The 17,526-nt window shown below is 31.2% G+C and overlaps 2 protein-coding genes across 2 annotated transcripts; one reads left to right on the plus strand and one right to left on the minus strand.

Annotated features, from left to right (window-relative positions):
• Positions 1 to 1,090: 1,090 nt before the first annotated feature.
• On the plus strand, positions 1,091 to 3,696 carry LOC148233913 (coiled-coil domain-containing protein 42 like-2-like). Its single transcript, XM_088188652.1, has 6 exons — positions 1,091 to 1,522; positions 1,590 to 1,791; positions 2,675 to 2,848; positions 2,919 to 3,200; positions 3,256 to 3,403; positions 3,480 to 3,696. Exons 1-6 carry the CDS (start codon positions 1,392 to 1,394, stop codon positions 3,626 to 3,628), a joined length of 1,086 nt encoding a protein of 361 aa, XP_088044778.1. The 5' UTR covers positions 1,091 to 1,391; the 3' UTR covers positions 3,629 to 3,696.
• Positions 3,238 to 17,158, minus strand: LOC148233914 (coiled-coil domain-containing protein 63-like). Its single transcript, XM_088188650.1, has 10 exons — positions 8,204 to 17,158; positions 7,900 to 8,022; positions 6,813 to 7,007; positions 6,549 to 6,688; positions 6,306 to 6,480; positions 4,799 to 4,981; positions 4,589 to 4,739; positions 4,350 to 4,521; positions 4,149 to 4,281; positions 3,238 to 4,077 (listed from the first exon to the last, which is right to left on the minus strand). Exons 1-10 carry the CDS (start codon positions 8,327 to 8,329, stop codon positions 3,931 to 3,933), a joined length of 1,545 nt encoding a protein of 514 aa, XP_088044776.1. The 5' UTR covers positions 8,330 to 17,158; the 3' UTR covers positions 3,238 to 3,930.
• Between the last annotated feature and the right edge of the window lie 368 nt (positions 17,159 to 17,526).

Below are 17,526 nucleotides of genomic sequence, written 5' to 3' on the forward strand. Positions count from 1 at the left end.
TCTCAGAGAAAATTTCTGAAAAGACCTTTAATTTTTTAGAATCGGATCGCTAAACATATTTGGGCCGGCCTGACTAAAGGATATTTGTTGTACGCTGTACGTACTTACATTGCTTTCGACCATCGTGGCGCATTGGGGTAACCTGTTAGGCCACGATGGTCTTAATTTAATCGAAAAAAAAAAAAAAATAATAATTACGCGACAAGAATTATTCCGTCAACGAAAACAAAAGAATCAATGCATCTACGCTCATTACAAATAAAAAGTTTTTTAACGAGCCAACAAATATAATTATATGCAAGCAACATTTTTAAGCTAATATTTATTTTGTGTCACATTAAATATAGTTATTTGATATAATTGTTATTTTATACCAAATAAATACTACCACTCCGTTACGCAATGCTTTTCAGTAATTTATGAATTTATGGAAGATATGTAATTAAATTATTGGACACATATTGTGAATATTGTTAGGCAAGTGGATAGCAAACAAACCAAAAGCTTGCATTTTGTGTCAATAGCTAGGAAGCGTTTTTCGGCGCTTTCGTGTAAAAAACCTGCATTTCCCCCGAGGTACAGTAATACAGAATGATGCAGTAATTATTGTTATGTTAAAACAACCATCTGTTCAAGTAAAATAATATTTGTTTGTAATGGAAAATGGGGATTTTCTATGAATGTTACTGCTACTCAGCTGCATATTGGTCATTTGAAAAGAGTAAGGTGATGACCAATGGATTTGTTCTCCTCCCATACTCACGGCAATATATACATTAGAACACTGCCTTAGAGCAGCCATTTCTGCCTTCGGGCTAAGCTTCAAACAGACCTTAATCCCACTTAGTAAACACAAGTGAATACATACTAAGATCTTCAGGTCTTTGAGTCGCCAGGAGTTAAATTAAGTCAACGGAAAATATTCCTATTAGATAATTTATACTTTAGTAAACGTTTATACCAAACAATTACTATTATAAAGTATATATTATAATAAGTTAATAAATAAAACGAAGAAATTAAAAATAAATTAATATTTTTTAAGAAAATGTGGAGGTAATTTTAATAATAAAAAAAATAAAGTGGCATATATTTATTCCTTACTAGGTAATATTTTTTAATTTCATATTAAATTAATTTACAATGATGTTATGTACAAAAAGATATTGTTTTAATGGTTTTAAAATCCTTTAAATTGAAAATAAACTTAGAATTGAATTAACAAAATTGTTAAATTTTAAAAGTAATAAAAATCTAAAATGTAATATATTAGTTTATTAGTATTGTCCCTTAGTAACTAGTTTGTCTATAGATTTGCCCGTTGCTATAACAATTCATTAAATCGATATCTTATTTTAAAGGGCGTTGAAAGAAAATTTACACATTACAAAATGGACCAAATCAAAATGAAGAAAAATAAATACGGCTCCGGAGATCGTCCCCCATTGGCTGTGCCCCAAGCGCTGCCCTGCGAAACCGTGGGCGAGTACTTCGTATCTAAAGATCACGTAAAATTGGCAAAGTACGTACCTAGTACATTAATAAACAAAGGGTAAATTATTTAATTAATTAATTAAGCATGAATACAGGATCGTTCCAGACTTCGACCTGGTGGGAAGGGGTCCTGGTTTAAATAGCTGGCGAGCTCACAGAGAAAATACATCTGCCAGACAGCAACTGACTAACGCAATGGCTCAATACAAAAGACACAGGGAGGAAATAGACAAAAAGTGGGATGAATTAGGCGAGAGTCAATGCAAAATGAGGGAAGCTTTCATGAAGTTCAACAAGGTTTTTTCTCTACACTGTGTTTTAGTGTTTTTTTCTTATCCCAGAAAATTGACTTCTCCTAGCTCTTATTTGATATAAAGCACTTACATACATGCAAGGTTTTTTTAAATGGGAAACAATTGGAAGTCAGACAGAGGTAAATCAGGTGAATAAAGCCAATGGGTTACCACAGTGGTCCTCAAGCTTTTTAGGCCGAGGGACAAATTTTTTTTTAAATAATAATATATAAGAGCCAATTTTGTCCAAAGTAAGAAAAATACATATTTTGCTTTATTGTATTTAAAATATTCGAAAACATACATACACTAATACAATTAAATCTAACAATAAGTCAAGTATGTACAGGTTTTTTAAAAATAAAAAAACACATATTAATATTTAAATGGATAGTAAATAAAAATCAGAGAAACTAAAAAATATTTTTAGCAAAAATGAATGCAAACAATGTGTTTGCCATTGAATTAGTAAAATTAATCATTTAAATGAGAGTCTATAATTCGCGAACGTGTCTTTGATTTTCTATGTTTTATCCTGGAAAATGCTTGTCTACATATGTAAGTACTTCCAAAAACTGATATTTTATATATAACTAATTTCTTATTTAATAATAATAAATTATAACTATTTCTCGATAAGAGCAATTAGAAGTTAATTTAATTTTAATTTAATTTAATTAATTTCAATGTATCGTTTAACTGTAAGTCTAGTAATTCTAATTGCACATATACATCAACATTCTTTATGTAAAATACAATATTATCAACAAAACGCTTAGCAGAAATATTACTCGAAAAAGACTTACTTAGTATTTTCCCATAAAGTTTGATTGCATTTTACAAATAAGATTAACTATATAACACGCATTCTATATTTGTTATCGCAGTTTGTTTGCGAAAACGAAGATAAGAGCAAATATGCAGTTGATAAAAAAGCAGAAGACGATACTTTGCTCAAAATGAAAACTTTAGAAATTGAAAAACTTCAAGGAGACATATTGGAAATGGAAAATGTATGCACAAATATGGAGGAGAGGCTTGAAAAGTATTCCGTTTTTAAGGTATTTCAGAATAACTAATAACTGTAAATATTAAATTTAAAAAACAATTAATAATATTTAATATTATTAGAATTATTTATCGACAGTGATTGAAGACAGTGATTTTGATCATCCCATGGATATAATTCGTCATTTTGAAGCACTCAGTAAGAATTTTATTTTTGATAAGTTTCAAAAATATATTTTAAAAATATTTTTTCATTTCATATCAGCTGAAACAAAAAATAATCTTTCTAAAATACAAGACGACTTCATTGTTAAACTGGAGGCGACTGTTAGCGAAATGTTGCGTTTAATCGAGAACAAAAAGAGTCAATTGATGGGAATGAACAACAGTTTGGCGACATTGATGGTAATTATTTTGATTTCATTCAATTGAATTATTTAATAAAATTATATTTATCTAGCTTCGTTATGAAAACACGAAAGCCGAGACTAAAAAATGGGAAATGATATTGCATAAGCTGAAAGAGGAGACAGCCAAGAGGTATTTGGAATTTTCAAGGGTTCGCGAAAGCCTCTGGATATTATATCAAAAGATATGCAACGAGAAGAGTACGTATATAACTACAGAAATTGAGGTAATATGTACTACAATTTATTTTTATTATTATTATTAATTTAAAAACAGGCATTCAAGCGACTTGCTCTAAAGACGATTACGAAGGACAACTCGTCACTGTCATGAGAGGTCTTGTCGAAATAAAAAATATCGTGAAGAAGGCAGAAAAGAAATCTGCCATAGATTTGGCATCAGATCAAACCCAAATTTCTGAATAGCTTTCGTGTACTATTTTATGTAATAAAATGTTTAATAAAAGCAAATTCATCAACTCTTTCTAATAAAACTATCTTCAATTAATAAGTTTTTGTTGAATTATTAACATATTCTACAACATATAATACATATATGTTTTATGTACTACGCTAATACTTAAATGTTAGATTTTGACGAAAAAAAATGAAAATTACGTGTCAGACTAACAGAAGATCATATTATAAATAGGCAAATTTAATGGTTTTAATATTTTTATTATTAGGCATTAAAAGTTGCATCAGTCTACGTATTTTTAAAGAGAAATTTACGATTTGGCAGATTTATCAATGCCCCTTTGTTTACTTTTCTTTGATTCCCTTGTTGAAATTTTTACTTTTGTCGTAGGCAATATTGTTGCGACTGATTTTCCTTTGATGTTCTTTACTTCTTCGACGATTTTCTTTACATTTTCCTTAAAATACGTACAATGATATAGTAAAACAGTTTATTTTAATATAAAATTAGACAACTGCTAAAAAATACCGCATAAAGAGCACAATCGACCACATCCATAGTCTTCTTCTCGATAGTCTTCAAATACAGCATCACATTATATATGTTTATATCCGATGTTCCCAACAATTGTAATATAGGTGTAGCACTGCATTCCATTTTTCTTAATACATAGATGAAAAAATCATTTAGATGTTCTACAAATTAAATAAATAAGGACTAAACAATTACGTGTATAGATTTTGGATGCCATTTAAAGATTTATTCAAATAAGTTTGAGCTTCCGTCTTCTTTTTTTCAGCTGCTTCAGTTTTCTCCTTCTGCTTTCTTAGATGTTCCTTCAAAATTTCAATAGATTCCTGCTCACGAGCATCGCGTTCCTTTTTCTGAGCTCTCATATCCTCTATAATAATTACTCATATAACATACCTATCAATTTTATTTTAATAAAAACTATACTAAAAAAATACCTATATTGACTCTTAATTCCGCTACGTTATTTGCCAGGGATTCCAACTCATGATTCACCTCATTAACGTAATTAAAAAGTGCATAATTTTCTTCATCTTGCTTCGTGAATTTGGCGGTGAGTCGTTCTAGATCGGTTTCTTCAGAAAACTCCTTTTGAAATAAATTTGGATTTAATTGATTCCTCAATATTTATTTATAAAGTTTTAGACCTGAATTTGTTTCAATATATCTCTGTGTCGCTCTTGTATAGCAATTTCGCGATCGCGCTGAGCTCGACGCTTAGCTGCTTCTTTTGCTTCCAGTTCTGCCAAAACTCTAACGGATCCTTTAACAGCCAAAAACTGTTGCAGTTTTGAATCGTGATCTAACTTCCTTTGAAGTTCTCCCATTTCCTGATTGCATAAAAAATAGCATATATATAATATATTGGAGTTGCTATGTTTCAAATGTACCTAAATAAGTTTTTTTTAGTTAAGATTACTTGTTTTATGTCACATTTTATTTATTTTTCTTTACAAATCTGACCATTATAACTTGACAAATTGACAAGACCCAATGCGTCATGATGGCTATTATACAAACAATGAACATTTAAAACAAGTAATTAAAAAAACAGTTACTGAGAAACACTACTCTACGGCACTTTAAGACTCGCAACCGAAAGTCGCCTAGCATTGACGGGTTGTCGATACCGCCCCTTAGCAACTTAATAAAGTGCTTCACTTAGGCGTAGCTTTTAACGCCTTGTTTTAGTGCTCCTAGCAAAAAGGAACTAGATTATAAATACCGATACGACCCGTTCTCTATATTGTAGAGATATCTTAAAAATTTTCTTTGAATTCTCTCTAACAACAAGAAGTACCTCGTTTCACTTAGATTCCATATAATGGAGCTATATTCGAGAACACTACGAACTAGCGTATCGTACAGAACGCGAATCTGGAATAAATTATTGAAGCCAAGCATCCTCGACGCCATATGGCAAACTTTGACGATGTGCCTAAAAAATACTCATCACTGCTCGAACGTCAGTATCTAGTCATTGACGGAAGTATTTCTGCTTGAAACAGCTCCACCTAAACTGAAAAGGATTCCGCCGTGCAAGGGGATCTGGAAAATATGACACTCCAGGTCTTTCTGTAAAGATAATAAATCTTCATTTGTGCAAATACTCTGCAATATTTTCAGGTCATCAGCATATATTAAATATTCCGAGTTATTAATTGCCGCATGTATGTCGTTAATAAAGACCAAAAAGAGCAGAGGACATAAATTGGATCCCTGTGGTTCTCCAGAATGAGAGAAGTACTCATCGGATCGACGATTGCAATAGCTCATACATTGACGGTGGCGACTAAAGTAACCCAAAAAAAGCTAATTAAACCGTTAAAAAAGCAAAGTTCCTTAACTTTCGAAAAAGTAGTTCATAACAAACTTTGTTGAATGCTTTTTGAAATACGGTATAGACTACATCGACCTTGATTTTAGAATCGAGGGATTTTATCACCGCTTTCAAAAGGCACAAGAATAATTGTATCAAACTTATTAAGGTTTAGAGTAAATAAGCATCATATTATGAATATTTGTATTATAAAAAAATAATTAAATAAATCACAAATATGCAGATGAGATAATATAAAGAAACACTTAATCGGAAGATTGTAAAAGTGTATCATAAACATAATATTTTTAGAAGACATGAGAAACATTACTTACGTGGGTATGTTCGACTTGGTCGTATTGAGCCCTTTCTCGTATATTTTGCAATTTGTGACACCACTCTTCTCTTTGATCGTACAGTAACGTGGATTGCTCCACAAGTTCCATCATTAAACTCTTTCCATTAGCCAGTGTCTCCAGCGAGTTACCCCAAACGATGTTGAACTGCGACCTGCCATTTTTAATAAAATTTCAACATTAAAAAAAAACACTATGTATACGCTAGCATTGTTATTCCACCTCTCTTGAAGCAAATGGTCAATCTCTTGGCGCATTTTGAAATTGTTAGCGTTGACAGTATTGAATTTTTTAGTAACTACCTCCAGTCGGTTTTCCAACTGTGCCACCCTTTGCTGGCTATGAGCCACATTTTCTAGCTCCTGCGAATAAAAAGATAAACTTTTTTAATATATAGATGGGTACATAGAATCGACTCCGCTCGTTTTAAACTATAGAGCGCTAAACTTTTCTATGAGATTATCAATTAGCGACGCCCCCGCATACCTCTTTCTCGGACGTTTGCTGCACTCTCAGCGCAAACATTTCCTTCTCGACTTGCCTCAAAAGGAAATCCATTTCCTTAATTTGATATTTTTCCTCTGAAATGTCTTTCTGTAGCAGCTCCTTCTCTAGCAGCAGCTCAGACATTTCGTTGCCGATATATATGTCCTTTTTCAAGTTTGACACTGATCGTGAAACCTATTAAAACAATTATAATATACATAAATACAATATTTTTATTACAAAAACAAAATAGCTTAATTTATATATTCAAAATTACACATTGAAATTAGTTAGCTATGTATATTTGTTTCATTATGCTTATGGCCAAACGTAAATCGTAGATATTATCTTTATTTAGCTAGGAATAAAATTTCTTAACATAAAGATCGAACAGTTTATATGTAAAATTATGTGCTCATTAAAAATTAGTAATTAGTTACATTACATATTATTATTCATACAAGTGGTGTAGTTTACTTTACTATACATCAGTGACTAATACTTAAAAGATCTAGATTCGAAACCTATCCTGGAATATCGGAATTAGTGGTTATTATATAATTACAATGACAAACAATCGTCACTGAAAATATTTTCCTAGATTTGTAAGTAATAAAAATAACAAAATCAAATACATAGTGATATATGTATATTGATTGTATGCTGAAATAATGCTTCATAATATACAATAAATATCATTGATTTCAGTCTGATGTCTCAATATGTACTTACTTAGTAGTTGCTGATTTTGTTTACTCCATTGTCACCCATTGGGATACATTATCATGTGACAACGGAAGATTTACAATAAATAAAAACCATTTAATGACATGTATCATAATTTTTGTTTACAAAACTAACTACATCGGCTAAAAGAAAACTAAGAACCTATTTTTAAATAAACGCCTAACTTAACTTACAAATCAGATAATTAAATCTTTGTTGAAAAATACTGGTATAAAGTTGAATTGTAACAGAAAATTCACATAGCTACAAATCACAATATTTAAAAAATATACATAAAAAACTTTACAACGTTTATTAGTAATTTTGCATATAAATAAATTTTGAATTATTGTTATAATACCTTTAAGTCTAGATTTAGCTGATCGTATTCCTTCTTGAGAGATTCCGTCAAATGCTTTTGCTTGCGAAACTTTGGTTTAGCTGTACTGCACATGGTAGCTCTTTCCATTTCCATGATGCGATACTTAAACAAATATTTATATAATAATATCTAATTGTAAGGCTGATTGTATGTGGCTTTAAATATTATATTTTTTTAAATTATGTATTAAAGAACAGTAATATATAAAAATCTGACAGCGACATTGCGTTAGCAAATAGTGCTACTACTTTGCCAGCTTATAATATTATTAATTGTAACATACTTGTCGTTGCAATCTGAGTAGTTCATCTTCAGCAATTTTATCTAAATCTGCTTCTTCTGATGCTGCTGTTACTGCTGCTGCAACTGCTGCTGCAGCGGCTGCTGCTGCCGCGGCCGGAGCCGTCATATTTACTAGCAAATTCTATATAACTTTGTATAAAAACTTTGTTACAATGGAAACGAAGAGCAAACGTGAAATTTAATATTCATAAAGGCTGTTTCTTAGCGAATAAGCCTTTGAACGCTTCGAGCGTCTACTAAAGTGTACCGAGAGCGAACAAATATTCCTATGGCAACGGCGCTTATTTACTCAATAACGCCGCTAAGGGGTTTCTTAAAAATGTATTGCGAGCTTTAGAATTATTGTTGTTATTATTATGAACGTATCTTAAGAAAATTATTTCATTAATAAAAAAAAATAATTATATCTTATTAAAAAAAATCGGTTGAACTCTCGTTCCAAGTTTAGAAGCACGGTGGAATTATAGAAAAGTATTAGCTATTGTCAAGTTATATTCCATTATCCTCTTTTTACATTCACAAATGTTATTTTACATATACCTGCAGATGCGGATGGAGACCTCCCACATACCTTCAGTAGTATAAAGAAATAGTTAACGACTTACTTTCTGCGAGAACTCAACGAATCGTATCTCAACGCTCATAATATAATACATTAACGGATAATAAGCAAATATCGTAATATAAAAGTATCTTAAGGACATTTTAGTGAGTATTTGGTTATTCATGGATTCCAAATTACAGATCCCAATTCAAGGAAACTGCCAACTACGGTGTCATAGAGGATACGAATAAACTGATGGATCGACAAAGTGAAACGCATTTCTCACAACAAAAAGCATTTTAAAAGATTTTTTGCAGACGATAAACAATTTTAAACCATTGGTATGCAGAAGAAAGTTGGAATTTGTAATTTATGTCATTAATAAATAACATAAAGGCTGGACCTTTGCGTAGCCCCCCAAAGGAAGAAATATCCATTCTATAATCGACCACCCATGAACTATCTACGATTGCTCAAATAACTCATAAATAATTGAGTTAGATCATCTAAATAACAGAGATCTAACAATATTTTTATTAATAATTTATGATAAACCTTGTCGAATACTTTTTCAAATTGTATATATTAATTTGAGAAACATATAGAGAAAGCGGCTCTTCAATAGCTTATTTATTAAGTGCTTCTGCCAAATGTACATTAATAATAAGATATGTTATATTTTATTAAATTTTAATGGTCAATGATCTGCATACATTCGTTTGTATATGAAAGAAATGGTTATCTTATGATCTTGGCTATAAGGACCGTGGCTGTAAGGACACTGAACATTTTTCACGTTGAATATATAAAACATGTCCTCTTCTCGCAAGTCCTCCATTCAGCTCCGGCAACAATGTCAACTTGTATACGAGCAGGTCGTTAATCATCCGCGAAAAAACCATTGCCAAAGTTATTCATGAAAAAAGTTTCAAAGGGGAAAAGTTTAGCTTTATCAATGCTTAATGATCTGGTATTAATGTGCCATTAATCGATTCCGGATATTTTTTGTCAGTTACTAACGCCTTTTCGAACACAATATGACACCTTTGTTGAAGTTTCACAATAACGAATAAATAATTTCGCAAAGAAATTACACGTCGGATTGCCGAATTAATATGTATGCATATGTATACAAAATTTATGGTTTGGAATACGCGAACGGGTAATAAATGAATTTATCGCCAATGATGAAGATTAATGCATTCGCAGTTTGCTGATACAAAATTAGTGCCGCGATAAATTCGTAAACGTGCCGCGTCTATTAATTTACGTCCGATGGTCGAAAGTAAAGCTTCGACTGTTATTATTCATTTCGATAGGGATACTTGTGTGTGTGTGTGAATAGGGTGCGCCACACATATTATATTATTTCTGAGTTATTTGAGAGATTGTATATGATAGACCGTAGGTTACGAACTGTCTATATAGTTCCTAACCTACGGTTGTTCATTTTAGAAAGAATATTTTACCCCTACGAGAGTTCCTCGAGAGTCCAAACTGAACCCTCTGATCTTCTCGTTATACATTAATAATCTATAATATAATTGTTCTAAGCCGCTTCCGGACGCGCATAACATAATATGAAACAGAAAATAGTATCGCTTTGTATGAACGGTGTATAATAATACACGTGAACAAAGAAATTATATTTAATTATAATAATAAAAATAAAAATTGAATTTACTTCATTGTTTTCCGAGGCACGGTAATGCATTCTGTTGTTTCGACTAATGAAAAATAAGCATTCAAATATAAAACAAGATGGCCGACAGTACCGTGACAACAGTTTTAAATAATTATTATTTATTAATAAAATTTTGCTACGCGACAATAATTTTCATTAATTCGTCATTTGACTGAATATAAATAATAGGATTGCTAATTAACTAGGTGTGTTATAACTATGAAAATTAAATATATACATAATGTATTAAAGATTAGAAGAATACATTGATTAAACTAGATAAACAATCATAAAACAATCTTCGTAATGAAATCTTCAAATGTTGAATTCCCGGCGACGGGCTCCGAGGCCGAAAAGTGAGTTTTTCCTTTTATAAATAATTGGATTGCAAATTAACTAGGAGTGTTATAACTATGAAAATTAAATATATGCATAATGTGTTTAGGATAAGAAGAATACATTGATTAAATTAGATAAACAATCATAAAACCATCTTCGTAATCAAATCTTCACATTTTGAATTTCCGTCGCCGGGCTCCGAGGCCGAGAAGTGAGTTTTTCCTTTTATATTACATAAACATTATCATTGCTTCTGATATAATGCACATATACGTTAGATTTTAAGAATTGCAATTAAACCAGGTACATTTTAAACGTGAACGTGTAATATATCCTTAGTATGTATGAGGATTGAAAGTTAATGTCGATCAAATCGGCGCAGCCTACGGACAGCTTATAAATGTGTAGTTTCTTGGATGTTATCTAATAAACGACATTTTACAATGATCATAAATATATGACTGCATAGCTGGAATAATCGATATGGCAAAATATGTATACGTCATGGTTTTTATTCAATGTTTGTTCTGTGCCATCATTCCTCTTTCAGAATAGCCAAATTCAAGATATTCAGTTACATCAAACTTACGTAGTATGTTCTTTATAAAAAGATAATACTTGCTGACAGTGACTTCAACATGAGAAAATTTACCCTTTGTTTATATATACCAATTCTACACTGTAGCCATTTAGTATTAATCGGTAATTCTACGTCTAGTATATATATGAAAATTACAAATTCCATTTTTTTGTATGCTGGCAATTTTAAATTGCTAAAATGCATTCCATCTGTTGCGGACTCTTTCTCTCTACAGAGTGGTTTATATTTTCTATGAAGATGAGCTTTCGTTAACCATTTGCATTTTTAGTTTCGGAAAATACTATAATTTGACCATTCTCATTCACCAAAAAAGTATTCCTACAATCTTGTTAAAAACTTTCTGCATAGAAAAACTCCCACTAAAGATCTCGGAATCACTTTTTAGAGCCAGTGGAGATTCTCTCTAAGCGTAAACGACATCTGCGAAATATCTTCCAATATGCTCAGCTTTGTTATGAAAAACACGTTTCACCTTGCCAATCCGTCAGTTTTCGAGTTTACAGCATTCTTGTATCACGATCTATAATTTGAATCTCCGAGTAACCAAATACTCCATCATATCAGAAAATGTTACTGATATACCTCTATATATTTTTTTGTTTTTATATCACGGAATCTTTCATTTAGGAGAGATCTCCTAGAAAGTTGTATATACGCTAAGCATTTATTTAAACTACTGAAAAGTGCTGTTGACAATCTAACTTTTTGAATAATTCTAGTTTTGGGTTCCAGAACGTCATTGAGAGTCTACGATCGTGTCCTTTACTAATGCTCGTTAGAGTAATAATTTTCCAAAGATCTAAAAAATATACACAGATCCTTTCTCCGCTCAAGGATTGGATTTTGTATAAGAAATGCTAAGACAAGTGGCATGTTATCTAATGCGATAATATTGGATATTGAATTTTTATTAAGTTATTTTCATTAATTTATATAATAATTACATCATACTATTAGCAGATTAATTTAATTAAATATTATTATTTGCTCAAAATTATTTCATGAACAAATCGATGAAAGCTAATGATGATGTAATCGATACCGTGACTTATCCTATTTCGTCATACACGTTATAATATTACGTTCATATATATGGATGAATTCTGCATGTGTTTATACAAGTCTCGTAATGCGGGGTGGAAACACCGACAAATCCAGCAGCATTGTTCTGTTTGTCTCGGCGTCTTATCTTCCCGGGGAAATATTCTGTGAACACTGTCTAAACAAACAAGAGCGTCGCATCTCCTCCCGCAGTGCTGTCACATATATTCGACCGTTTGGATAATATTTGCTAAGATGAAAGATTAAGGTATAAACACAATTACACAAGGAAATTCGCGAACTACGTTGGACCGTAATTTATTTATAAACGCCGTTGAGATAAGACCGCATCTAGTAAGATAAGCAGAAGGTTAGGTCGAGGCGAAAGACGCACGTTTTATATTCTGGTATGTTATGTTAATGCTGTGCTCACACCAGCACAGCGCGGAGTAATATACATACGAATAAATTTGCTTCACAATTTTCGTAATGGGTATTCTCTTAAAAGTTTTAGATATTTAACTTCAAACTTTCAATAAATTACTTATATTTGTATAATATACATATATATTTAATAATTATTTTTATAAAATAGCTGCGGTACCTCACGTCAGTGAGGGGCCGACGGCTATTATTTATAAGTTAAACAAAATCCTTTGTAATGATTTTTATAGCACATTTACTTCTGAATATTTTTACATAAAATCTAAGTACCGATTTGCATTATTTATTTTTAGGCTTCCAATTCATCTCAAATTTAAAATAATTATTAATTGTAAATAAAATTAGCTTTTTTACTTGACAGATTATTATTCATTAGCATTAAAAGACATTGAAGGCACCATATTAAATTTGTTTGTGGATGACCACCTTGGAGAAATAATCATATATCATTAAGACGTAAATAAGAGAGGCGGAGTTTGACCATGAGGCGTAATTAGTTTAAATAAGATTTTTTAATTCATTTAAACTGCTCGCAGCATATGGATAAAAGGGTTCACTCATTTATTTTGCTAAGCATCAAATTTAGCCCTTTGAAGACTTTTACACATCATCATATTCTACATTGCGGGCTTATGCACCATGAAAACGTTGCATTGGAACAATACTATTATAAACGTACTTTAAATCTCAAAGATAATCTACGAATTTAATCAACCAAAACCAAACTATATTATTCTGGAAGGATTTAAACTTTACCTTAGATTTAATTTTATGAAGCTACTGTGCAATAATTATCCGCGATCGATCTCGGTCGAAAATATTAATTAGCGCCGTAACAAAGTTTTATTATTATATTTGCCGGTCGTTATTTGAGCCTAACGAAGTTATTGTGTTACACAACGGCGAAACCTTATCGTTAATTAGCAAGAGTGCTTGCTTTCGCAGTAGTGAAATTGTAATGCGCCGGACCCGAAAACAATCGTCGGCGAACGCCAAACAAATCCGATTAAAATTTCTTAAACAAGATTTAAATTTCTTAAACAAGATTTAATTGTAAAAGTCGAACATAAACAGTGCCAAGCATAGTTAATGTTATTTAATTTGTTTTCGATATTGACAAAGGTTCAAGAAGAAAGGCTGACCCGTGAAATGGCGATGTCGACACGATAAATTGCACTGGCTAATTATGTATTGTAAAATTTGCGTCACGTGTTTTAAACAAGATAAAAAATATATTTCAACAATTAAAATATTAGGTCGTTGTCGAATATTTTTTTTAATTGTGTAGAGGGAAATAGTTCAAACCATCAGCTATGAAATACTAACGCATGTAAATTAATGTATAAGAGCGAGTCAATAAATGTATATCTGCAGTACAGCTATAAACTTCATTTCATACAAGAACTTACAACTCACTTACATCACCTCTAAAATCACGCCTTTAGAAAACATACTGTCCAGGTGGCTATTTCGGCGATCGTTAACCAGGTAGTTCGAAGAACAATGGTAATATACGCGGGGTCGAATATATTATCTATCATACAAAAAGGTAGTTTTTTGCCTAATGTGAATGTATTCAGACGACTTATGTTGCCCATATTGAACATATTGACGATGTTTTAAATAGTATGTATTATTTTTTTTTCTTTTTGTGGGCAAACTCAAAGCTATCAATTTTTTAAAAGTTAAGGTGTGTAAACTTTATCAAAAGCCTTTTTAAAATCAGTGTAGATGACATTTACTTGATTGTCTATATCAAAATCTTTCGTCAGAATATTAAAAAACAGAGCAGATTTATTGCTACTCATCTCGATACACGAAAACAATACTGTTGATCAATCAAGTATCCTTCAATATGATTTGAAGCATACTTATGAACTATAGTTTCAACTATTGGTGCTGATAAAATCAAGACCAACCTATAATTCTATATCATAGATTTGTTCCTCTTTTAATGAAGAGAGCCACTTTCGTAACTTTCAACAAATACATTGGGGAATGTATTTGTTTTCAACAATAAGTTACAATCGATTCTACCTAGGTAAATCAATGAACCCTTAATGTACATATATTGTAATATACCGAATAGGTTTTTGATATCATAAGTCAAAACCTCAAACCATCCCAAAAGTTAATAAAAAAAAATTTCATTGATTGTTTTACATCTTCGGATTCATGTGGTACTGGTGTCGAGCATAGTGAAACGCATGTCGGTCGTTATGCATTTTGTTGTTCTGCAATATAAGTATAGGTATATGTACATATTATATAAATATATGTTAAATATATAAATGCGGCGACGCTAATTATTTATATACTATTGTAAACTATTGACGCCGGTATTATTATTTATAAATTTATTGGCAATAATTTGCAAGTAAATTTTGTTTTCTGAAACTTAGAAAGGGACCTCTTAGAATGCAATTGGGAAACCATTATGATGTAATTCATCTCATACGAAATTATATGTATAAGCGACACTGTTGCATCGTAACATTCCTACCATCTGAACAGATAATGGCACCTTAAATAGATACGTATTACTAGTAGATAGGGCAGATCATTTGTCCCTGTACTTTTATGCTCTACAAAAGTTCGTAAGTCTAATTATCATAATCTTTTACTCAAATCACATAAACTGTGTTTACTGTAAAAAGTAAATTTTAATAAGACTCATTATATCAGTAGCAAAAGTTACTTCATAGTATTAAAATCCCTCCCCGTTTACAAAATACCTAATTATTGAAATATATATATGTATATGAAATGTATATGTTTTTTATGCGGTAATGTATTGTAAAAAGAAACGTTAACGAACGTTCCCGGTGAACGGAATGAATTCCGTTCGGATAAGAAATTTGCAAATATTCTCGTTGAAATTCAAAGAGACGGAAGGACCGGCAAACGAAAATCATGCAAAACTTATCTCATGTTTTCGCATGAACGCCCCCCAGTTTTACTAACGCCATAAATAATAAATTGGAGAAGCAGTTCGCAAGGTACGCACTAACACCTTGCGATAAGAAAGGAGTATAAATAATCTGGGGCATGTTTCAAAATAAATAAATTTCAATCGCATTTGCTTGTATTGCTTATTACTTACGTGCGCCGCCCCTGGTTTAACTCAAGTAAAAAAATATACATACATAGGAAAAAAAACAAATTCCGAAAAATATACAACATATTTTTCGGAAAAATAATAAATTTAAGTTCATATCAAGAACCGTATATTGGTGTAACACGCATTAGGGCAAAACACGTCTTGATAAAGTATTAATAATTGTCTAAAAAAAATTAATTACTTTAAAAAAGTTTATATGACATGCCCCGGCCCAAGAACGCTATGACTGACTTGTACCCTACACATTCATTGACCATCGCGATATAGATATGATATAATTATGTTCTATGTTAAATAGTAGGTAAAGGCATATGAACAATTTATTATAAAATACCACATTTCAATACGACCCTCTCAATGTCTATCAAAAGAATGCTTGTCTGTATACAAAAATATAATTTTTATACTTTCAACGAGCTGAGCTGTATGCCTGATCTTGAATTTAGTCCTTTCGTCTCGAAGTGAGCTATACACTACGCTGAAAATGACACGAACTCCCTCCCGAGCAAGCGCGAGTGCTCCCGAATATCACGGGAATCTTTGACCATGCGTAGTTGCTGGCCCGCAAAAACAAGCTCAAATGACGCATACTGCCTCTCGGGCATCGTAAAAATAATCGCCTATTATTTCTGAAACTGCCCTGTGGTCATTGACGCTAAAAAAATGCATAGTATGAAAACTAAATTCTCAGAATAATGCTCTGGATTCCAGAGATTGTCAAAAAATTAGAGCTCTCCAGGATGTTTACAGACTTTTTGGTCTGAGTCTTAATCGTTGGAATATATTATCAAACATAACCGGAAGATTTGAATATAATCTAAAATCATTGAATCTCTTTAGATTCTCTGGATCTCATACATCAATTATAGCTTTAAAATTTTATTATTTCGACGTCAGCAAAAGTTTAAATAAAATCATGTTGAATTCCATAAAATCTGATAAGAAAAATGAAGCAGGGGCAATTAAAATACATATGTAAAACTATGAATTTGTTTTTCGGATCAAATATTTGAATAAAGTGTTATCTGAATTGAACACAACTACGGTTATCCTGCAAAAAAACTTTGATATAGTAAAGGCTAAAAATTGTGTTGAAATATCAATTGTTGCTTCACCAAAATAAAAAATATGATGATATTAAAAATGGTGCTATTAATTTATTGAAAAGATATTCATTAGAAAACTAAAAGAAAAATATTAATCAACAAAAAATATACATTTTGTGATGTAATTACATACATAATAAAAAATTCGCAAAAATGAAATAAACATTATAAGGAAAAACTCTATTTAAAATCATTGGAAAATCTGATCATATCGACTAATAAAAGATTTTATAATACGATCAAATTGCAACAACTCATAAGCTTTTTGGATTCAACAAAATTAAAAAAAAAACTGAACTGAACTGAACTTTTTGAGAAGGCTCACATATTTGTCGAATTACAGTAATTTGTTTGAAAAAAGTTTTTCGGTCTAAATTGTAGCGGTAAAAGAAAATTCTTTGTTGACCTCAACAATTAAAATAT

Source organism: Plectrocnemia conspersa, unplaced genomic scaffold (genome assembly GCF_051122295.1).
Source record: "Plectrocnemia conspersa isolate PC_06_02 unplaced genomic scaffold, ASM5112229v1 ptg000007l, whole genome shotgun sequence".
In the NCBI taxonomy this organism is placed as follows: domain Eukaryota; kingdom Metazoa; phylum Arthropoda; class Insecta; order Trichoptera; family Polycentropodidae; genus Plectrocnemia; species Plectrocnemia conspersa.

What these genes read in the sequence shown, in the direction of transcription:
- LOC148233913 (XM_088188652.1), top strand. Translation starts at nt 1,392, where the DNA reads ATGGACCAAATCAAAATGAAGAAAAATAAATACGGCTCCGGAGATCGT. An exon ending in GATCACGTAAAATTGGCAAA is followed by an intron (nt 1,523 to 1,589) that starts GTACGTACCTAG and finishes GCATGAATACAG; the next exon opens with GATCGTTCCAGACTTCGACC. An exon ending in ACAGTTTGGCGACATTGATG is followed by an intron (nt 3,201 to 3,255) that starts GTAATTATTTTG and finishes ATATTTATCTAG; the next exon opens with CTTCGTTATGAAAACACGAA.
- LOC148233914 (XM_088188650.1), bottom strand. Translation starts at nt 8,329, where the DNA reads ATGACGGCTCCGGCCGCGGCAGCAGCAGCCGCTGCAGCAGCAGTTGCA. An exon ending in ATATATTGAAACAAATTCAG is followed by an intron (nt 4,740 to 4,798) that starts GTCTAAAACTTT and finishes TTATTTCAAAAG; the next exon opens with GAGTTTTCTGAAGAAACCGA. An exon ending in GGCATCCAAAATCTATACAC is followed by an intron (nt 4,282 to 4,349) that starts GTAATTGTTTAG and finishes CTATGTATTAAG; the next exon opens with AAAAATGGAATGCAGTGCTA.